The sequence below is a fragment of the Eupeodes corollae genome, chromosome 2 (genome assembly GCF_945859685.1).
Source record: "Eupeodes corollae chromosome 2, idEupCoro1.1, whole genome shotgun sequence".
Classification (NCBI taxonomy): Eukaryota; Metazoa; Arthropoda; class Insecta; order Diptera; family Syrphidae; genus Eupeodes; species Eupeodes corollae.
The window spans coordinates 1717680-1741106 of record NC_079148.1 but is presented as its reverse complement, the minus strand read 5'-3'; the positions used below and the strand labels follow the sequence as shown (position 1 = coordinate 1741106).

The following is a 23427-nucleotide window of genomic DNA, read 5'->3' as shown; positions in this document are numbered from 1 at the left end:
TAAATACATTGACATTCTTAAGGAACGATTAGTGGATTGGGCCGATGAAACCATGCCAGTGATATGGAAGTTTCAGCAAGACAACGACCCCAAGCACACTGCTTGAATTACGAAACAGTTCTTTAGGGACCAATCGATAACAGTTCTGGAATGGGCATCATCTTGGGGCAGATGTTAAAAGAGCTGTTGCTCTCAAAAATAACTCCAACAATGATGTTCTTTCGAAGGTATTAAAGATAATAATAAGCTGCTTGGAAGGCTATACACGTAGAGCAGTGCAGGCGGCTTATTTCATCAATAGAACGAAGATGTCGAGAAGTTTTGAAGCAAAAAGGTTTCGTAACAAGGTATTAAAGATAAATATAAGGTAAATGATATTATAAAGTTATAAATTTTATAATAAGATATGATTTTTCTCTTTGTTTCTAATTAGTTGTCCTCCAATAAACGCTGTGTTTTCGCAGAAACTGCCATATGAAATGAATGTTATGTTTGGGAAACATTGTTTTAAGTTTAAAAAATATATTTTGAAAAAAAAATATTTTTTTCAATAAAAAAAAAACAAAAAAAAAATACAGATACTGTTTTAAAAGTGAATTCAATTTGTGTTTCTAATTAGTTGTCCACAGCTGTATATATTGCCATATTCAATGCCATGCTTTTTGCATGTTCATTGCCATGTTCATATTCAAAAAGCTTATGTTCCTTCATGGGTCCAAATTTTTGATTTGCAATTTGGAGCTACCTTTTACATTACTTATTGCTCTTGATCACACCACATCTATGATTTTGAAAGAAGGCAGGTAAAATATTGTTTTACTTGGTGGGCAATCCGAATTAAGTTCACCTTCAGAGATGTTGGCCAGTGAGAGTTCTTCCTTCAGTTCCCTGTGAAACACACGCAATATCTGGATGAGTTTCCACACATTTTAAAAGTATTTTTGCAATTCACACGCAAATGTGTGGGGAAAAAATTGTCGTCAGGTAAGTTCGTTTTTTTTCCAATGTTCGGACTACTTTAAGAATAGGAGAAAGTGCTAAAGGAAATCAAATTCCTAAGAATTTTCCGTTAAAAATAAGGAAGTGGTGATTAAGAAAATGTTTGTCATTTAGAGTTGGGTTTAATGATAACGAGAATAAGAGAGATCTTCCGATCCTAAGTAATTATTATTAAGTAAAAACAAAAACATTGTTAAATATTTTTTTAAAAAGGTCATGTATTTAATAATATAATAATCAATATATTTTGAACTTACATCTGTGAATTTAATTGTTTCAACTTTTATTTGTTTTATTTAGTTTTTTTTTGAAAATAAAATAATTTATAAGGAAATTTGTCAAAAACAAAAAGTTAAACTTTCTATAATTGTAAACAACGAGAAGAAAAAATAAATTTATGACAAAACGAAATAATGAACAACAAATTTTAAAATCATTTCCTTACATTCACAAAACAGTATATTAAGTTCAAATAAACTATACCTACATTTGTATTCGTTTTCGAAAATGTATATAAATCTATTATGTTTTTTCTTCTTTATAACTTATCGTCATTTTTGAGACCTACTTTTAGTTTTGTTTTTATTATTTATTTAAAGTTTAGTATTTGTTTTTTTTATTGTTCATGCTTACAGAAGATTTAAAGAACGTCATATTAAATAAAGAATCACAAAGATACAGGAGTATAATATAATAAACAAAATAATAAAATAAAAATAAATATAAATACGATACGATACGAGGCAGGGGGAAGTTTTAATGTGATTTTTTGTTACGTTTTTTTTTTTGTTTTTTAAAGTTGTTTAGTTTAAGTTTTGTTTTTTAATCTTGAAACCGATTTCGCACTCGTATGAAAACGGATAATATTATTATGGGTGAGTTTATAAGTCTTTTTCCTCATTCTGCATTGATGCAGTGATTTCAGCAAATTTCGTCATATAATCGACACTGGTTTCACTTAACACCGAGAGGTTTGATGATTGATCCTGAAACAAATAGAAATACCATTATATTCTTAGCAATTTTTTAAAAAGAATTTTTAAAAAGTATTTAGAAATATAGATCAGTGTGAAAGAAGGCTGTCTAATTTAAGATTGTTCAATTTTGTCTTGCTTTTAGCAATTGTAACCTAACCATTTCGGAATATAAACAAGTTTTTTTTTTTTTAAAGAAGTTCTTAATAATATTTTGTTTTCGGAAAATAATATCACTTTGAAAACGAAATTTAAAGAAAAGCTTTTTAGATTCTCTGCAGTTTGATAATCTTCACATTGACTTAAAAAATACTTGCACTTCGATTTTATCGCATGATTCACTACTTGAACATAATTGTTTTTGAGATATTCACTTGGAGATTTTCGTCTAGGGTATTCTCTCTTTGAGAATTTTCTGGCTGGAGATTTCACTTTAAGGCTTTTCCTTGGGGGAAATTATCACTAACCCTTACAAAAATTGTTTATTGTTTTGAGGTCTACACCTCTTGGGTCTTTCGAACAATACGTAGTCGTGCTCATAAGTAATGTTACAAAACTTCGTTAAGATTTTGTTTAAAATACCCATTTATTTATATTTCGACAGTAAGTAAGTGTCCCTAGTCCGGCTTTCATATTTAACAAATGTAAACAAATAAGACGTCAAAAGAAAGAGAATTTTTGTGGACTGCACTAGTTGCATTTTCTATGAATATATTTTTATAATTTGTTTGAAAAAAACTTAACTTTTCAATATAATAAAAATGTAAAGTACTGGAGAAATTAATTTGTTAGTTAGTTTCCTGTTATTTCATGTTTTTTAGAAAAGATTGTTTCTAGTGATATGTCGCGCTCCGATTTATGTAGACTGGTATGTACAGACATGGACATTAAAATGGACACAGAGACAGTTGCTAAGAATAAAACCAAATTAAAACAACAACATGCATTAGAAGTAGTTTTAACCGTTATCAAAAAAAGTTAGACTTTCTAATGCAAAAAAACATGGGTTTTACTTTTTTTTGCTTCTTGACTGTTTGGAGATAAACCGTTCCTTAGGTAAGACTGTGTTTTTGTAGGACATTGAAATAGAAATAGGAACACAGACCTTAATATTTAACTAGTACCAAAAAGTATTAGTTTTTAATTTTTTTTTAATTTTTATAAAACAATAAGTTCACTTTAGAAAGTAAATTCAATTTATTTTAATATTATTACAATTAATTCTAAGGAAAATATGGGTCGCGGTAAGCATTGTTCGCTAGAAGAGAAAGCTGTCATTTTAGTTTTACGAAGTGATGGAGATTCTTTAAGGGATATAGCCAGAATAATGAGCAGATCTCTCAAGTTGATTGCAAAAGCAAATTGATAGCTGAGAACAAAAAATCAGAGGGGAAAGCAAAACAACCCAAAGAGAAGAAAGATAATTTGCGCCTCGAAAAAATTCTTAAGAAGTCTTAAAATGACTGTTCGTAGAAGACTTGTTAAAGCTAACTTGCTCAGAAGGATCGCAAGAATGGTGCCCTTTTCGAAGGAAAACAAAATATAACAACGAGGTTTAAATTCGTCCACGATCATTTAGATTGGAGTGGACTCGAAGGAGGCAAAAAGTGAAGGAATGTTTTGTGGAAGGACGTAACAAAGATAAATTTGTTCAGAAGTGGTGGCAGACAAACCGGTAGAAGGCTTAACTTGAAAGAACTGAATCCCAAATACGTCCAGAAAACGGTCAAGAAAGGTCGTGGCAGTATCATACTTGGTTAATTTTCTTGGTATGTCTTTGGACCAATACATTTGATTGGGGGTAAAATGGATCAAAATATGAAGGTGAAGTATACGATGCTGACGAGACGCGGACGAGAACTTGCCTCTCAAATGTGTTCTACACCAGGACAACGACCCTAGCACACATCAAAATCTGCTCAAAAGTATTTTAAGGACCAAAAAATCAGCGTATTGGAGTGGCCATTCTAATTGCCTGACTTAAATCCCATAGAACATTTTGGGGGAGATTTAAAATGTGAGCTTGGGAAACATTTAACAAAAACTTAAACCGAACTGTGGAAGATGGTTCCACAGGAGTGGTTCAATATTTCAATTGACAGATACCCTCGATTATTTGACTGAATGTCCAACAGATGTCACACTAATTAAAGCTGAGGGCCAGGCTACCAGATATTAAAATATTTTTAAATCCAGAATAGCTTTGCATTTAATTTATTTTTTAATGTCCTCGAAAATTGTTCCTTTTTTAACAATTATGGATTTTAAATTTAAATATATAATTTTACTAAAATAAGGGGTAATTTTAGTTTGAAAGACAAAAATTAACAAAATGAAGACCAAACTTAAATCTTTTTAAGTCAATACAGAATTGAATTTTAAAAACTAATACAAGTATTTTAGGAGATATCAACCTTATTTAATGATCTTGAATAACCTTAAGGTAGATGGTATGTGGAAGGTTTTTAGGTACTCTTAAGTTCAGAGAAGGAACATTTATTTGTGGGAAAATGTTTCATACTAAAGATTTTTTTTGACGAAAAATCTTTGCTTTCTTTATAAAAGACAAGAAAAATTACGACCAACACAAAAAGCTTGAGAGATTTTGAATAACTTCATTTTGAAAATTAAATTTGTTTGCGAGAGTGGGCTAGTTCAATCTTATCTTTTCAAACATTTAAATTAGTAGTTATGAATAAATGTCGATTTGGCTTCAGTTTCGCTTGTTAACATGTAGTGAGGCACTGACCGAAACGCAAAAAGTATTTTCCCTTATGCTTATGAAAGAAGCACGGGAACGAATGTCACTAAAACCTGTCCGGAAGAGAAAAATAATGTCCAGAGAATTGGATATTTTCACCAGGTCCATTTCTATGATGATAAAGGAGCATCTACACCCAAAACGGTCAAACGTAACCATCACAACACTACTCTAATGCTTCGATTGAAAGTCTAACCGAAAACTGTAAAATTCCGTTGATACCGTTGACAATTTGTACGATGGAGATGTGGAAGAGGGTTTGGTAAAAGGATTAAATTCTTTCACATTACTCTGTTGTGGCGAACCAAGCCAGGGTGAATATCGCAGGTTTTAGAGAAACTTCAAAATAACTAAGTCCATATTTAAGGATTTTTAAAATTAAACTACAGTATAAACAACCGGCACCAATTTTTAGGGTTGGCATGAAACCTGAGGGCGATCATTTTGGGTGGAACTATACTTGGAAAAGAACTTAAAGCACGACTATAGACTTTGCTTTTAAGATGGGAACATACAAAATATAGCGTTATTAAGTCTACACTGCGTGGCAGCCAAATTGGAGTCACTATTTGGGAAGACTACTTTCTGGCATCGCCACCAATTTGAGTACCAAATTTATCTATTAAGATTCTTTTCAAAGATGTTGGCGAAATATCTAGAACTGCAGATTGTTTACGCGTCAATCTACCCCGACTTGACAACACAGCGGTTAGCACTTTTTTTAACGTTTTCAGGGGTCCTAACTAACCTTTGCCGAACAGGTTTGTACGTTGAAGTTGTCTTGGCGATTTTTCTGAAGTTTTTCACAGATAGTAAAATATTTTTGTCATCCGAGTGGTTTTCAAGCCAAGCATCATTATCAAATGCGCTTCCACACATCCACTAAAAAAATATACCATTCAAAATGGCATGTTCTGGAGAATTAACACTCAGCAGTGCTATCACCTCTGTAAATGTCCTTTATTTTTGAATTTATCCAAAACTCTTCAAAATAATTTAAAAACAAATTGTTAAAAGTTTCAAGTCCTTACAGTTATATCACGATTTCCATTGATTTCATCCAAATGTCCCAACAAACTATTCAAAGAAAAATCATTAAGATTCTCCTCTAGCCAGCGAGAATTCGATGTGGAGTCTCGAAGCAATTGCATTGGACTCAAAGGGGGGATTCCTTTAAAAATACTGCTTGCTGGAAATAAAAATCGATTCAAAATTAAACAAATTTTATTTATCAATAGAATAAATGAACTTACTTGAACATTCGTCAAACTCGATGCTCTCAGAGGGTTGATCATTCAAAAAAGTCGTCTCATTGCTCGTTGCTTGATCATTCGCTGATGGCGGCGAATCGGGGCATGTGTCGATGCCGCTTTCAGGAGTAATACTGTTGGCTTGATCATTCGAATCCACTATTTCCACTTGTTGTTCTTCATCATCAGCTTCAGAAGTTATCGATGTCATTGGCGACGAAGCATCAGAAGATGCCGCTGTTGGTGTGGACGAGATTCCGTTTGTTGTCGAAGCAGATTCCTTTCTATTAACTAGTTTATTTTGTAAATTCTTCACATCAACAACATCATACGCTTGACCAGATCTATGTGGCAGAAGCATGCGTTGCACTAGGACTTGCTTTGACATCTTCAATCGGGAACCCTATACAAATTATCCCCATTTAACAAAATTCCCAGTACTCAAAGAATATATTGTATTGAACTTACATTAGGCAACTGTTTTATAGGATCTAAACTATAGGTTGGCCTCCGTAACGGCACCACTGGCTGACGGAATACTCCTGAGTCCACGGTTGACAACTGAAATGTTTTCGATGAAACAAACGATTTTGTGACTATTTCGCGGTCAAGCTGTTTAAATTACACACATATATCGCAAATGAGTGTCAAGCAAAACAAAGCTTTTTCTTTTCTTAAGATAAACTAATTCAAAACTTACTCGAGGCTTCAGCATCTTGTCGCACGTATGACCACACGAACACTGTTTCTTTCGAACGCGTTCACTCAAATTCGCTATCAGCAGCAGATGCTTCAGCTTATTCCCCAAAGTGGACTTTGTCAGTGAGTTGATGAGCTGCGGCTCATCACAGTCGTTTATGCTATAGGGCATTCCATTCTGCTTCTGATTGAAGATGTTCTTCTTTTGAGTACCAGTATTTGTCCAGAAATACTCAAACTCTAGCTTCGAGTCCTGCCCAAAAACAACATACAAATCTCCAATTGTTATGTCATCAGCATTCGATGTCGTCCAACCCTTGCGGATTTTCTTGATCACATCGTCACTGATCAATGGCTTGAAGTTGGTGTCGTTTTTCTTGTGTTCTCCTCGGCGTTTTCTTGCGCCTTTGCCCTTCGATTCGATCGCAACCGACGACGCAGATTGGTCCTTGAGGTGTTCATTGTGTTGTGAATTCCCATTTTCGATCTGGGGATTGTGATGATGGCTTTCTTCAGTCGCTTTGATGTCGTTGTCCGGAGCCACTTCTGAGATATTATCGCACTTGAGTTCTGTGAAGTTCAGTATTTCGTTTATCTCATCACTGAGATTTCCGTCATTGTTTGAATTCTCATTCTCGTTTGCTTGCTGCTGCGCCGAAGATTCTTCCTTAATCACAGAGAAGCCTGATTCCGTGAGGTGATCATTTGTTTTTAATTTCTTGCTCTCAGGACTTCGTTTGTCAGAATTTGAATCGCATCGCAGACGTTTGTTTGACATCAAACGATCCTGACACAGGCTTTCACTTCGGACTTTAACCCCGATGCGATCTTCATAGGTGGACAAGGAGAGACTTTGACTACTGATGTATTCGGTGATGTTTAAAAGTGGTCGATGAATAGGCACTCCCGGCTTTGGTCTGAAACACATGTCCGAATCCTCTTTGAAAGTCGATACGGTTTCCGATTCATTTGTGGAATTACTTGGAAACAATTTGGGTTCCTCTTCAGCCTTTCGATGGAAAAATTCATACAGTTAACATTCGGAATCAAAATCATTTGGAATTTCTAAACAAAGCCTTACCAATTTCATTTCATTACTACGCCATTTGTGTTGAAAAGTCTTAATGAAGTTCACCAATTTCTTTTGCAGAGAAACTGTAGCTTTGGCCCTTGGATTTTGGGCAAGGATTTGCACTCTTCCAAAAGACTCCATATTAGCTGGACTTACGATAACTTCGACCTTATTAGGAAGCTTTATATCCTCAAGACTATCTACTACTAGTGAATAAAATTAAATCTATGTACTTCTAGGTTATTTTGAAAAGTACCGAGTTATTTACCATCGAGTTGATTAAGTCTGCGTAAAGCCTTGCAGGTGGGTGTTTTGATGCGGATATTCTTGCCCTTGCTTCTTATTGTAATGTGTCCGTAGTAAACGAGATGTTTAAGCTTCATAAAGTGCTTGTCGGTTATGAATGGCAGCTTTCGACGCATCTCTCCGTAGTTTATCAAAGTGTAGAGTTCTTGCACAGGTTTTTTCACTTCTAAAAAATGCAAAAATTAATTCACTCAAATTTATCCATTTAATAAAAAGTGTAACGCTTCCAATTACCATCAGAAAATCGAATGTATCTCGATAGTTTATGAAATGTCTGATAGAAATGTTGACGAACTTGATCTTTAGTCTTGAATGCCGCATCGGTGGCACTTTTTCTCTTTAACTTTGCATTGATGTAGTTGCCTATGGCATCGAATTCCTTGCCGAATTCACTCAGAGCATCGAAGAAGTAATTTCTTTCGATATTTGTCCAGGTGGCCTTGGTAGGTGGCTTCGGTTGGGATGGTGTCTTTTGTATGGCTTTATCGTCTTTCGCTTTTAAATCCTTTTCAGTTGGTGGAGGTGTTGATGGCCGTATTGAGTCTTGTTTCATTTTTTGTATTACTCTGGCGCTAGCTCGCACGCCAGGGCAATTGTGTGTTGTGACGGATCCAAGTAACTCACCAAATGGAGCGATCTAGGAAAATAAATAAAAACAATTATTTAGAAAGTTGTATTCAACGTTTTTAGGTTTTGTCATTTTTACCTCGAGTTTAAATTTTTCATCTAGATTGGATTTAACTTTTCCCGACGATGAAGTTTTTAATGTGTCAATGGAATTGGTCTTTTCCTCTGTTTTAATGGGACTTGTTGCGAGTGCTTCTGTTTTTATTGTTGAAAAAGTTAAGGCTTTGGCAAGGTCCATATTTTGCATTCAAATTTCTTCGAATTGTTTTTAAAAAATATCTAGAAACAAACTTAAAAAAATAAAATAAAAAAAAAGGTATTAATTATATGATTTTATCTTATTGCACATTTGTTAATTATGTAATGAATTACGGAACTACTCAATGAGCGACGTTTTATTAGGGAGAATCCAGATTAAATCTCTTGGAATTTACTCGAATATATATTTTTCTAAGTGATATCTTATCAATTACTGGCGCAGTAATTTCATATTTAAAAGTGATGATAACTTTCGAAACAAAGAAAACTATGACTGTTTCAAATAAATGAGTCATCTGTTTTACTTTTTAAAGTTTAAAGATTATTCCATTCTGTTTATAAAAATTTTGTTGTTCTAGTCAAGGCGTTAGCACTCGAGGACTTAGGGCTTTGAATATCAGAATATGCCAATGACACAGTGTGAATATAAGGAAAAAGGAATTGTTCAGGGAGGAGGTGTGGGTGTACAATGGTTTTGAATCCTTGAACACTGCAATTATAAGAAAAGATAGAGTTGTGTATGGGTATCCAATATCGCGTATTTGATCGTGTATGCGACCGAGAATATAGAGATGTTCGGTATCTTTGATGCAACATAGATAGTTGCTTTTCGTGTGTAAAAATTGTATCCCACACTCAAGGCCCGACAAAGCATATGTGCAAGATGTGCAAATGCACAGGGTGCAAAATAATTTGATCCCATTTTTTAACCACAAACATTTTTAAAATTATCTCAAAAAAACATCCATCACAACTGTAATAAGTTATCTCTTGCGCACTAACTAACATCACTTTTATTCTTGCATTCCATGAAAGTTTACTTCAAGATATCACAAAACTAAAAATCCTACCTACAGTGCTGTGCAAAATATTCGCAACTTAAAGTTGCAGATCTTTTCATTTCATAAAAAGTAACTAAAAAAAACAAACTTCTTTGCACAAATTTGAAAACTTTATTTATAACAGTATATGACGAAACAAACAAAAAAACAACAGAATTCACTTAAATAAAAAAAATCGAATAACAACTTGAAAAGACGGGTTTATTGCTGTGCAAAACATTTGCAACTTTGAACCATACCCTACAATTTTCTTACTTTTATGCAAGAAAATGCTAATAATTGATTGCATACCCTTTATTTTTGATAACCACTCCACACCTTTTAGGTAAAAAAGCAATGAGGTTATAGATAATAGTTTCCGGAAATCATTCCACTGCCTTTCAATTTCAGCATAAAGATCGCTCTTCCGCTTAAAAATTTGGCATCCGATTCTTCTTTTTACTATCTCCCACAAACTCTCAATGGGGTTTAGGTCTGGGGACTGCGCTGGTCATTGCAAAACCCTTATCTTATTCTCAGAAAGCCAGTTTGTGGCGAACTTTGACTTGTGCTTTGGGTCGTTGTCGTGTTGGAATGTCCAGGCAAGTGGCATTTCCCAATCTGCATAAGGAATCATGGTGTTTCTAAGAATTTCAACGTAATCTGTTGACTTCATTTTGCCTTCTACTTGTCGAATAGGTCCTATTCCTTGGCCAGAGAAACAGCCCCAGACCATTACAGAGCCACCTTCGTGTTTAACTGTTCCTTTTGTATACCTTGGTTTTAGTCTTTCACCTCTTGGCCTCCTGACATGTTGCCTTCCATCGGACCCGTGCATGTTGAATTTTGATTCATCAGAAAATAAGACGGTTTGACATTTTTGCAAACTCCAATTAAGATGAGTTCAAGTGAATTCTAAACGGGCTTTTAAATTTTTTTTGAAATAAAAGGCTTTTTCAGTATTTGTAAACCACGCTATCCGGCATGAAGTGCGCGGCGTCTTATTGTAGATGAGTCGATGGTTAACTTTAATTCAAGTTTAGCTTCTTTAGAAGATGCTGTTGGTGTTTTCTGGAAGAAATTAATAATTTGCTTGTCTTCTTTTGTTGTAGTACTGCAAGGTCTGCCTCTTCTATGATGAGTTATTAACTTTCCAGACTTTATTATCCGACAAATGGTAGATTTATGTATCGTATATTTAATTTAAATTTCTGTCTGGAATAATCCATTTTTGAAATCACTCAAAATTCTTGATTTCATTTCTGCAAATGTTTGCACAGCAAAATACAGTACTTTTTTGTTAAGGTGTTGCATTTGTTAAAGTTATCTGTAGATTAGTGGTTTCAATTTTGTTTTACAGTAAGGTTGATTCATATAAAGTCTAAAGCAATAGGAATAATTTCGTTTTAACAACTTATGTGTCTAATATGTTGTATTTTTGGTAGGTAATAAAAGTTGTAAATGTTTTGCACAGCACTGTACCTAATTTCCAAATATTTCACTCTGTTCGTACAAGAGAAAAAATGAAAAAATTTACATGCCAACTCATATGTGCAAGATTTATTTCCTGCACACTGAGTCCCAAAATTACCATAGAGAGAATGACAACGCAAAATACTTATTGATATTGAATCGTATGGGCTAGAACGTGCAGGTTTTGTATTATGCACCGTACCCGCACCTCTGTATGTGAGTTCTCATCTACAAAAAAAAACACAAAAAAAGCCTCCGAAAAAGGGAGCACGTAGGTTGCTGTGCTACCTACTACTTCAAATGGACAATTCCTCTTTTTTGCACCACTGAGTATAGAAACTAACAAGGGAGATATTAAAAAAAAATATGGGTAGAGCCGTAGAGTTAAGTGCTGGCTTAGGTAGGCATAAATGGCGATCTCAAGGTAACCTAGCCTGAGATCCAATTAGTGCTGGCTTACAGAAGATGAAATTTTTAATAGAATGGAAAAGGAGCATAGAGCGTATTGCTAGTTCCCTAGAGAAATTTGTTTCAAAATTGGAGTTCCTTTTGACTTGGTTAATTCTGTATTCAAACCATCACGAACAAATATGCGTTTCAATCTGTCTTGGACCAAGTGTTATCGTTTATATTATTGTAAGTTATATTCCACCGAAAAGGAACATTGATATTTATGAAAAACACATTACTAATATTGGTTTTGTATACAATCTTAACAATAGTCCACAAAAAGTTTTCGTAATCGGGATTTTAATTTAACTGATGTAGTTCTTTTACTGAAAATATGCTTATACCTAGTAACTTAAAAAAAGATACTGAAATAACTTTCATTGATTATCTATTGGCGCTTAAATTATACCAAATCAATAATGTTGTTAATAACTCAAACAAAATTCTTGATATTATATTTATTCCATATGACGATTTTAAAGCGTCAGTTAATGATATTATCCCTTTTACATTGTTAAACAATTCAGTCCATCACAAAGAACTATATATTGAAGTTGAATTATATAATTATTAAAAAATTGATCATAACTATTTAGAATCTTATAACTTTTTAAAAACCAATTTAGTTGAGCACGATAACTACCTTGGAAATATCGACTGGAAAACTGAATTTTTAAATTTAAGCATTTTACATAATGCTTTCAATTTATTTGTTCCAGCTAGATTGAAAAAGAAAGTCTCAAAGCCTCTGTGATATTTGCCAAGTTTAAGAAATCCAACGATTTGAATGACAAAATCCAATTTTGTAAGCTTCGTAAAGAATTCATTGTTCTCAGTAAATTCTCGCACAGAAATTATGTCATGAACACTGAAGTGAACTTAAAATGCGAACCAAAGCGATTCTGGTCTTTTATTAATTCTAAACGGAAATCAATTGTGATCCCCAACTCTATGAATTTTAAAGGTGAAGAATCTACTGAGGTTAGTAAGACATTTGAACTTTTTGTTTAGTTTTTTGAATCCGTATACTCTAACGCTTAGAGATATGCTTTCATTCCCTCTAATGATCAGCCCAAAGTGGATATTGGGTCCATGCAGCTTAATTCTGCTGATGTTTTAGAAGGATTACAAAATCTCAAACCTAACGCTAAAAGTGGTGTGGATGGAATTCCTGCTATTGTCTTAAAACGATGCTCTAATTCTCTTTGCCTACCTCTGCTTATTATTTTTAACCGTTCTTTGTCTTCCGAAATATTTCTGGACCATTGGAAATCATCTTTCTTGATTCCAATTTTTAAATGGGGCTCTAAAAACAACGTTGAAAACTATAGGAGAATTTGTAAGTTATCTACCATTCCTAAACTTTTACAAAGTTAAATTAAAATAAGGAAGGAACATGTTTGTAGTGCTCAACAAGGATTTATTTCTGGAAGGTCGACCGTTACTAATTTAGCTTGTTTTTCTTCTTTCGTGGTTGAATCTAAAAGAAACCCAAAGCCAAGTTGATGCTATTTATAAGGACTTCAGCAAAGCCTCCGATTCTGTATGTCGCAATATATTGATTCGCAAACTTTAAGTATTCGGCATACACTTAAGTCTACTTCAGTGGATTGGTTCATTCCTAATTGGTAGAGTGCAAGAAATAAAAATAGAGGAATATACTTCAAGGCCTATTAGATGTAATTCAGAAAGTCATATTGGTCCTTTGCTGTTTATAATATTTATTGATGATATTGTCAACCATATTAATTTTAACCAATGTTTAATATATGCTGATCACCTCAAACTATTTTTGAAATTAACAAGCGACTACGACTGCATTAAACTTCAAATAGATTTATATAACTTATCCTGTTGGTGTTTGTCAAACAGCCTAAACCTTAACGTTAAAAAATGCTTTGTTATTTCTATCTCAAAGAAACATTTTATTTACAAGTTTCCTTATTCTCTAGGATCCAGCCACCTTTAACTTTTAAAGTTAAAGATCTAGGAGTAACATTCGATCACAAATTTTCTTTTGTTCTACATGTTGATGGCATAGTCGCCAAAGCTAACTCAATGTTAGGATTTATAAAAAGAAATTCAACTGATTTTCCGACCCCTACACCTTTGTTGAGCTTTATACTACTTAAGTAAGATCTATTTTGGAATATGGTGATGTCATCTGGAACCCTCACCAACAACTATTCTCCGATAGAATTCAGTTAGGGAGAATGAAATAAATGGACATCTTGATCTTTCAATTTCCAGAATAAAATTCAAAAATTATTATTTATAAGAATGTAATTTCATTATTGTTTAATGTTAACTTTATTAACCTAAATAATTCTAAAGTAATCTGTGAAGATTGTTACTCGTACCAAATATGTTTCCTGAAGCTTGATCATTGCGATCTCAACGTAGAAAAAGACTTTATGCTGATGAATGTCCTGAAACTATATTAGACCCGAAACAAAGATTTTAAGCAGATTTTTTTAAAGCCTAATAACATAAGGCTTAGCTGAATAATGCGGTCTAAAAAAAAGTATGTTTAAGGTTTCAATAAAATCTTAGCCTTTATTTCGTCAAAAGAATAACATTTAAAGAAAAGCTCCAACGTGAACCGTTCGCCAATGTAAAGAAGCTAACTGGGAAGGTCTGAAAAACTTCTTCATTACTACGCTTTTTCGTTAGTGATGTAGCCTTCTGTGAAGATAGTTATAAACTTAATTCTTTGTGAAATATGTAGTCAAAAGTTATGGTCTTGATAACGAAACACTAATGAGGTCATAACCTCAGCGTCTTTTACCACGACTACAATTTCTGACTACAGGACCCAAAGGCTGATCTTGGCAGAAGAGGATGCTTTACATTAGCTTAACCAAGTTCGTTAGATATAGAGGGGATCTTTCTACTGCAGCACTGTACGAGGTTACGGCTTCATGCGGTCATGCGGAAAACAAAAACAAATAAAAATGGTGACTCGAATCCGCCCATGAGATAGGGGAGTGATTCCTTCAGAAAAAAAGACCTATGAGGGTGTTGACCCCACAGGTTTTGTTCACACAAGGATTCTGTGTCCTTTTAAAGAAAAATTGTACATAACGATTCCTACTATCGTTTTCAATAACACATCTTTTGTAAACTCGATTGATAAAGCTTACAAAAATTCTCCTCCCTCTCCTCTAATTATCGTCCAGCTACACTTGTCCCCCTTCTTTACCGCTGATAAATTTGCCATTTAAAGAAATATCTTGAAGAACGAAAAAGCGTCGCAAACAAGCAAACATCACTGCGTTGCAAAAAACAGGCACGAGTATTTATCTGCGCAGTTTATAATTCGAATTATTTTTCCCAACCAGAAAACCCATCATAGAAACCCTTATCCAATTTATCTTGCTTTCGAAAAACATTTCATATCCGCTACAAAATCGAATCAATAATTAGTGGCTACGCGCCATTTTCGCCACAGTGCAATTCTCGAGCTTTCTGTTTTGCTTTCTTACAACGTACATAAATCAAAATGCAAATTCCTGTGCACCTACCTACCTACAATTCAAAACAAAAATAATGGACATTCTTTAAGGAAAATAAAATAAGCCTTTTACATACATCGCTCCACCCTTCTGTGTGTTTTCATTTATTTTAAAGTCAAGGCCTAGTGTCTTGCAATTTTTTCTCTTTTTTTTATAGTTCGATCTACAAAATTAATCTTTTGACCTAAATTTTTATTTGGTGGGTCGTTTGCTGCTGTGGCCGTTTGTTCGTTCGACATAGAAATAGAAACTACTAGATGTTTCTTAACAGATTTCCCACAGAGGAGTCTGCCGTGAGATAGAATTTCTTTCGATTCTCTGTTTTTGTTACGAAATAAGTTTTGGTAATGATTTACCTGCTTGCGTTTCTGCGAGCCTGAAAATCTAGTCGAGAAAAAACGTAATTTTGCACCACAACCTCAAGTGGAGTTATTTCTTATTTTTCACTGATTCCTAAGCCCGCCAAGAGATAATCTCTCCCGATTCTTCTCAGAAATACGTTTTATAAACTAATCGTCGTTTAAATTAAAAATAAGTAGAATTTGATTAAAAGGAGTAAAGAAAAATATACTTTAACTACATAATTTTTATAAAAATGGCGTACTTTTTATGGTCGTCGTTTCACTGTTCTTGTCGTTCGTCGTTGTCGTTGTCCCAGAGCGAAAAATCTTGTTCATAAGAGGACAAGGATTACACAGCGTAGAGCGTACAGCGACAGCGAGCGACCTGCGGAAGAAAATTAGAAGTCCATCGTTGGCTCGGCTTCTAGTTTCTTTTTTAAAAATTGTTTTTACCTGTTTTGGTCTTGAGGAATTATTTGGCGTCCATTCTTTATCGACGAAGGCACATTTCAACTCGTGATGGAGGTAGAATATAATCAAATAATGATAATGTGCACTTGATTGTGTTTTATTTTTAATATTTTGTTGGGTTTATTTTTATTTTTGTAAAACAAATAAAATTTATCGCGCACTTAATTGACACAAATTTGTTTCGAATTCGTATTTATTGGGATCGGAGTCGGAGGAGAGACCCATCTTTCTTGTAGAATTTGCATTGTGTGCAGTGTGTTTGTCTCTTTCGTTGGTTTATTTATTTTTTGACAGTGACAGTTTGATAATGTTGTTGTTTGTGTCTAGCATTAGTGGGTATGGATGGATGAGAGAGCAAAATAGATTGTTTGAAAAGAAGTAAACAAAAATATAGGAAAGGAAGTGTTCTGAGGAAGATATTTATGTTAGCAAATAAACTAAGCCCCCCTTCACACTGAAAACTTATTTAGTGGAAATTTTGTTGGCAGTTCTTAAACGGTGTGTTATTACACTCAGACTTTCTGTATGCTGCGGGTTCCTCATATTTTATATTGAACACTCATCCCGTCAATCTCGCATTATTACACTCGGAGTGTTTTTGACACTTTTCCTTTCTCATCTCATCCGATGAAGAAATTATACGGTCACGAATTATTTTCCCGTCAACCTGGGATCTCTAATTTAACCGATTAGAACTAAGGTAGATTCTGGTTGATGCTCTGATCAAAACCAGAGGTAGCAAAGATTCTATTTCCGATAAGTAACCGACTTTACTTTGTTTGCGAAATTAGCTCGTTTATTCAAATGTTTTTACTTTTGATAACATTTATTTGGTTACAACTAAGGCGAATTCAATATTGGAAAAAATGGCGACTGTTTTAATTTGCGCGCCAGATTTAAATTCAAATAATTAGCAAAAGATTTATTTCGTTACAGTTTTGTGACAATTATTAATTAATCAATCAATGATAAAAATGATACTACATTTTAATGGTTGTTATTGCTACAACAGAAATGTTGTTAGATTTATAAGACCTTTGTGAAATATCCAAGCAAAAGAAAAAGAGAATTGGATTAAAATCTGGAGAGAAAATATATCTGACTTCGGACCCTTCACTTCCTTGACAAAAGAACTACAATCGAATGATAATGATAAACCTCCGTTTTTAAATTATATAAGGATGAATGGAGAAAACGACATTAAATAATATAAAATGTTGAGGAACTCAATATCGCCAGGTGACTGCCACTTTGTTTCAAGGGGGACTTTGGAATGCAAAGCTTAAACTACCAAGCTAGACGCTCTCAACCATTCCTTCATTTAAATTAATTCGGTTATAAGGTCTTTCCTCCGGTGGCATATTTGTTGATTACTCGGAAACACTAGAAACAATAATAATGAAACGCCAAGAAACAAAGAAACGTCAAAAACCATCCAAGACAATCCTGACATCTTCGGGTTGAGATTTTTTAAAGTATTTCTATTTCGCCTCCTTTCTGTTTCGCACTTATTTGCGTCTTTCTAAAAATGTCTGAGTGTAATAACACATTAGACACTTTTAATTTTATACTCATAATAATACAATACAAGAACATTTTGGGAATTAATTTTGTATTATTTTTTTATGATTTCTGGGTTATGTCTATTTTATCAGCCCAATTTTTCATAATCTTTTCCTATAAGCCTGACGGTATGAATACTATGGTGGCTTGATTATTGATTTTAAATAATTTAAGAGCTGTTGGTTTGTCGGCATTAACCTATGACTTAAGAGAGCCCCAAAAAAATAACCGGAAGACTTTAAATCGCACAAATAAGGGGCCAGTTAAAAGGACCAATTTTGAAATAAATTTGTCACCAAAGTGATTTTGCAATTAATTCATAGTTAAGCCTGACCTATAACACGTTCCAATGTATTGTTGGAACCAAATATTGTCGAAAAATTCATCGTTTCAAAAGAAATAAGTACGAATAAAGTCACCAGCGTGTAAATTTCACAAAACATTTAGGCACATCTGTCCATTGGGTCATATCAGCAAATTTCTCCTGTAAAAACTCTCCAGTTAAAGAAAGATCTCCTAAGAGAACCGTTTTGCAATACGAGAAAGCCAACTGGGACGGTCTCAATAATTATTTTAGAATCTTTAACTGGTCACTATGCTTCCTCGATAGTGATGTCGACGCCAGCGCTGATATGATCACAAGTTTGATTCTCCTGCGAATGAGAACTTTTATCCCAAGTAGGGATAAATGCATCAGACCTACAGTACAAATGTTTGGTGATTTGTAAAAAATATGAGGAATTCTCTCCTTCCCCGGTTCCTACGCTCGTTGTGAATGACACTCCATTTGTTAGCTCTTAAGAGAAAGCGAATATCTTTGCTAGGCAGTTCGCCGTCAATTCAACGCTGCCATATGGGGAAAATCTTTTTTCGCATTCGTACTGTAGCGAGTGTCCTTAAAGATCTTAACATACATAAATCTGCTGGTCCGGATGGTATCCCCGCTATTGTTCTGAAGAGGTGTTCTTCAACGCTGGCAAGACCAAGCGTAAGCTTTTTCATCTGTCCTACTCCTCAGGTTTCGTTCCAAACGGATGGAGAATCGCATTTGTCCAGCCTTTTTTTCCTAAAAAAGCGAATCCTCCTCACCATCTAACTAGCGACCAATTGCACTAACGTCCCTTCTTGCAAGGTCATGGAAAAGCTGTTTAATTATCAGCTCAAGAAATATCTCAAAGATCGAACGCTTCTTAATGACCCGACAATCCGGCTTCCGTAGCATTAGGTCCACTGGTGATCTCATGGTTCATCTCACCGAACAGTGGAACAAATCTTTACATCGTTTTGGAGAAAGTAAGATTATTACACTTGATATTTAAAAACATATTATAGGGTTTGGCATCAGGCTCTTTTATCGAAATTGAACATCTCGATATTCTTGGTATGTGTGTCACCGACCACCTCTTGTGAACCGATCACATACGCGATGTCACCAAAAATGCAGCAAGATCTTTGGGTTTTCTAAGGCAATGCAAGAAGTTTTCCCATCCCCTCTGATCTGGCTGTTATTTACAAGACTTATATACGTCCAAAGCTTGAGTATAACTCCCATATCAGGGCTGTTGCTCCTGCAACTTGCTTAAGTCTCTTGGGCTGTATTGAACGTAGAGCATTTAGATTAATTGTTGACATTACCATCATAAGATCATTTACTTCGCTTGAACATCATCGAAATGTTTCTTGTCTCACCCTCTTTTACCGTTATTTCAATGGTTTATGCTCTAGAGAAATAGCCAGTTGCATTCCTCCCCGTAAATAATTCAACCGTAATACTCGCGCTTCTAGGAATGCTCATCAATACATCCTCGAGCCCAACATCGGTCGTACTGTCAAGTACAGAGATCCGTTCTTTAGCCGTACTATGCGAATGTGGGATGCCTATGTGCACCGACACTTCCTTTCAACCCTTCTTTCCCGTTCTTAGTGCGAACACTGTGTCCACATAATAAGGGTAGTATTATCCCTTTGAGTATGCGCTTATTGTAAAAAAAAGTCGTGTAATATTAAGAAAATCCTTATAAATTAGATTAGGATATGAAATTGATCGATGGCTTATTCAAAATACTGAGCTCTGAGGTATACAATACCAGGATTATAAACAGGCCTTTTCACACCCCTCCAAAAATAGAAAACATAATATAAGGGTGCGTTCAAAAATAAGTTACCTTCAATTTTTGACATTTAATTATGGTTTTTGTTTACATTTCAATTTTTCTTTTGCAGGATTTGTTTATTTTTTTCCAAATCGTTTAAATTATAAGAAATTAAATTACATATATTTTCTTATTCTTAAAACAATGAGTTGTTTAAGTAAAACAAATTCAAATGACTTACTTAAATTTCCCTGCAAATCTAAAGAACATCCTATCCATAGCAAAATTTTCAATAAATGGCTTATAAATCCTTGGAATTTTATGAGTTCCTTAAGAACATTATTTAGAACGAGCTACTTGAGACCAAGTAGAGTATTCCGAGAGCTAAAACAACCATCCCTTATGAGACTGAATGAAATGGAACTCAGAAGAAAGGAAGACCCTTTGGAGCAACTAACGTTCAACTTAAAGTTCCTTATGAGTTTCGAGTTAGCCAATTATAGATCTAAAAATTCTTCTTTAGTGTCTGAAACAAGCAAACTGCAAGCCCCAGTTAATAAATTAACCGAAAGTCCAGCACTTGAAAGAAAAAAATTAATTAAAAACAAGAACACTCATTCCAGTGAAGTGGCTTCGCACTACAATAACACTGCAAAGACTCAGCCATTCCTTCGGAAACAGTCAAAAATATACCACCTGCGTAATTTTAACAATTGGATCAAGAATATGTTAATATCTGAATACATACAACAAATAAGAAGAAACCAGACATCTGGTGCTTCTCTTCGAGTCCTAGACTTGTTACAATATTCGGTTTTTGTGCGATTCTGAAACACCTCCAATTTTTGGTGCCAAGTATTTTTTTCAATTAGAGGGTGTTGTTGACTGTGCCGAGTTCTTGGTTCATTTTCCAACTCTCGTCAAACTCTGTCGGAAGCATGGTTTAAAGCTTGAAAAAGTCAACACTTTCGCAGAGTATTTTAAGGCATCTTTCGAAAAAGGTTTGTTTTCTTACTAAAACGATAGAAATAATTTGAAAAATTATTTTATTTTCTTTCTATTAGGAGCAAATCTTTTAGAAAAAACAAAAGGTCTTCAAACGGTTTATTATGAAAGAGGTTCAAAACTCGAAAGCAATTTCGAGCACATCGATAATGTGGCGAATGAAACAGAGAACTTCTCCGATACTTATGGAACTCTATCCAAACCAGAATGGGAAGTAGCAAGTAAGTTGGCTTTAAATTTATTTGTCCTATAAATAACTACTTTTTTTCTGAAGCTTTATATATTGTGTGCGCCTTCAAGAAGTGTCCAAATACTTGGGATAGTGAAATGAGTCCAATATATGACTTTGATTGTTAGTATAAATTAACAAGAATGAAATTTTATGAAATTATCGTCTGATGTTTATTTTTTATAGCATTTGTTTTATACAAAGTTGTACTTTATTAGTTTAAGTAAATATTAAGTATTTAATGTAAGCGAAATATATTTAATTTTATTTTTATAATATTTGAGTATATTCTCTTAAGTTTTTTTTTCACTTTTTATTGAACCATTTTCGATTTGGAGACACTTTCTTCAATCAAAGTTGAAATCAAATAAAGTTTTTTTTTCCTCCTATCTTTCGATTTTGGTTTTCTTCACTCGAAACCAAAAATACAAAACAATACTATATCTTTTGTACACAAACATGCAAATAAACAGACCATAATGCATTACAGGTTTTTCTTCACAAATTTTGACTCGACTCCGATCCCCGACTGGATTCGAGTCGAATCAAGCGCATTTCCATTTAATTCAGTTATATAAAGAATTGAGACGAGCATCAAGCTCGCTTCAATACCACATGTTAATGTAGTAGTCTACGAACAAACCCCCTTCTTGAAGTTTTTATTTTATGTCAAAGCTGCAATTGTTAATGAACTTTTTTGGGGGCGACTTTCCATTACCGCAGCACGAATTTCGTTCTGATTTTGTTTTGCAATTAGGTATATGTCTCAATAGAACAGCATTAAAATATTGGAGCGAGTAAAACCCTCTAAAAAATAAAAAAAAATGTTTTAATTTTCCGATTTAACCCCGCTTTTTTTTTTGAATTTTTTTGTATTACTCACTGTATGCGCCTACTTAAAGTTGATTGTAATGGATGGTCCAAAGCAGTGAAAGAGTAAGGTATGCAACCCCCTGCTTGGGGTCACTATAGGATTTGGGGTGGGTGCGAGGTTGATTAAGTGCAAAGTTTCTTTCTATTTGAAAACGAACTTATTAAAACCATTCTAGTGTGATAAGCACGAAGCACTATAGGATTTGGGGTGGGTGCGAGGTTGGGTATGCGCAAAGCTCTCTTTACTTAACTTTTCCATTCAACAGTACCTACCTTTACAAAATTAATACAAACTACAAAGTAAAAAACAGTGAATTTTTTTAAAAATTTATTAATCATTTTTAAAATTGCCATATATATGTACAATGGCCTTGATTAATTCCTCAAAGGGATCTAGGCAGTCCGCAAAATTGTGGTTATAACTGTCGTTGTAGAATGCCCGTTTTACCACCCTCCATTGGGATTCTATTCTTTGGGTATGGGTACTATCTTCCGCTACAAACGGATTGTCGGGATCGCTATGGTTCACCTTTTTATGGATGTAACCATGCTCTCCCAGACAATCATAGGCCCTCCAGTAGTCGGAATGGATGGTCGGCCCATCCTCAACGTGCTTCCTTATCAAAGGAATTAGTACCTGACACAAAAAAAACTTCATTAATATTGAATGGTATATATAATTATAAAAACTTACCTCAGCATTGCGTACATTCCCAGTACACACCTCCAACCTGAGATCCTCAGATCCATCCTCGATCATACCGAGAACCCAATGTCCATCTACCATCCGACCTTTATTGAACTTTCGTCGTCCAAATTTACTTTCGTCAATTTGAACGACTCGTCCAGGCCCCCCAATTTTGGCACCAATTTCTTGGTTCTCCAAGAAGTGGTCAACGATAACTTCGCGGCAGTAACTATACCAATTCGCGATGGTTCTCGTTGACACACAACTTGAAGAGGAAGTAAAATCTTCCACCATCACCGTTTCGTACGGAAACTTCCGGGCAAAACTGTACATTAAGTACATAACCCTTTGGATAGGGATACGCGCCTCTTCGAACCACGTCCCAACAGAACGTGATATTCGTTTTTTTGCCTCGGCACGTACCCCTGTCGCACTGAAAGAATCCGATTGAGTTTTCATGTGTGTAGATAGCTTGGGATTCTATGGAATCGGCATTTTTTCAAATCTGGTAACAAACCCAGCTCTTCTGCCAGCCTCACTGATAAGGGTTCGTCACTGATCTTTTTGTATAATTTAACCAAATTCCTTAAATAAACTTAAATGAGAAAAAAAAATAATTTATAAAACTAATTAATAATTACCACTGTTTCCGAACATCGTCAGAATTTTTTTTTTTTTGCGGGATAATTTGCTCAACTTTTATTGAACACCCAGGAACACTTTCACCTTCGCTTTGCATTTTGATTTAATAAAATTGCATTCAAATAATGCAATATCACTTTTCTTAAATTGCGGCATATTTTCCGTTAAATAACTGCTTTTTCTCAAGTAATATTTCAAATATTATTGTTTTTAACAATTAAAAAGTGAGAATAGAGAAATTTCCCAAATTTCCCACAAATGTATGTAAAATTTCCTAAACAAATCAAATAAAAGTAACAATTTCTAATAAAATACCA

General features: G+C 34.3%; 2 protein-coding genes and 1 pseudogene across 6 annotated transcripts; 1 reads left to right on the top strand and 2 right to left on the bottom strand.

Annotated features, from left to right (window-relative positions):
• Positions 1 to 1197: 1197 nt before the first annotated feature.
• Positions 1198 to 16274, bottom strand: LOC129946418 (protein cramped). 5 transcript variants are annotated; one of them, XM_056056603.1, is made up of 11 exons: positions 16000 to 16274; positions 15810 to 15931; positions 8768 to 8978; positions 8296 to 8698; positions 8024 to 8227; positions 7765 to 7961; positions 6685 to 7692; positions 6453 to 6545; positions 5988 to 6387; positions 5766 to 5923; positions 1198 to 1985 (listed from the first exon to the last, which is right to left on the bottom strand). In XM_056056603.1, exons 3-11 carry the CDS (start codon positions 8933 to 8935, stop codon positions 1881 to 1883), a joined length of 2736 nt encoding a protein of 911 aa, XP_055912578.1. In that variant the 5' UTR covers positions 8936 to 8978; positions 15810 to 15931; positions 16000 to 16274; the 3' UTR covers positions 1198 to 1880. The 5 variants fall into 5 exon arrangements, with proteins under 5 accessions (XP_055912578.1, XP_055912574.1, XP_055912577.1 ...); XM_056056599.1 differs by having other exon boundaries at positions 6453 to 6596; positions 16000 to 16273; XM_056056602.1 differs by having other exon boundaries at positions 6453 to 6596; positions 7765 to 7958; positions 16000 to 16273.
• LOC129948465 (mRNA cap guanine-N7 methyltransferase-like) lies at positions 12642 to 21111 on the top strand. The gene is made up of 4 exons (XM_056059474.1): positions 12642 to 12671; positions 20470 to 20674; positions 20738 to 20899; positions 20953 to 21111. Exons 1-4 carry the CDS (start codon positions 12642 to 12644, stop codon positions 21033 to 21035), a joined length of 480 nt encoding a protein of 159 aa, XP_055915449.1. The 3' UTR covers positions 21036 to 21111.
• Positions 21112 to 22111: 1000 nt separating this feature from the next.
• Positions 22112 to 23207, bottom strand: LOC129948464 (uncharacterized; annotated as a pseudogene).
• Positions 23208 to 23427: the final 220 nt, after the last annotated feature.

Coding starts and splice junctions, on each gene's coding strand:
- LOC129948465 (XM_056059474.1), top strand. CDS start 12,642: ATGAATTTTAAAGGTGAAGAATCTACTGAG. Junction 12,672..20,469: donor AAGGTGAAGAATCTACTGAG/GTTAGTAAGACA, acceptor TTCGAGTCCTAG/ACTTGTTACAATATTCGGTT. Junction 20,675..20,737: donor TAAGGCATCTTTCGAAAAAG/GTTTGTTTTCTT, acceptor TCTTTCTATTAG/GAGCAAATCTTTTAGAAAAA.
- LOC129946418 (XM_056056599.1), bottom strand. CDS start 8,935: ATGCAAAATATGGACCTTGCCAAAGCCTTAACTTTTTCAACAATAAAA. Junction 8,228..8,295: donor ATACATTCGATTTTCTGATG/GTAATTGGAAGC, acceptor TGCATTTTTTAG/AAGTGAAAAAACCTGTGCAA. Junction 7,962..8,023: donor CAGACTTAATCAACTCGATG/GTAAATAACTCG, acceptor TTTATTCACTAG/TAGTAGATAGTCTTGAGGAT.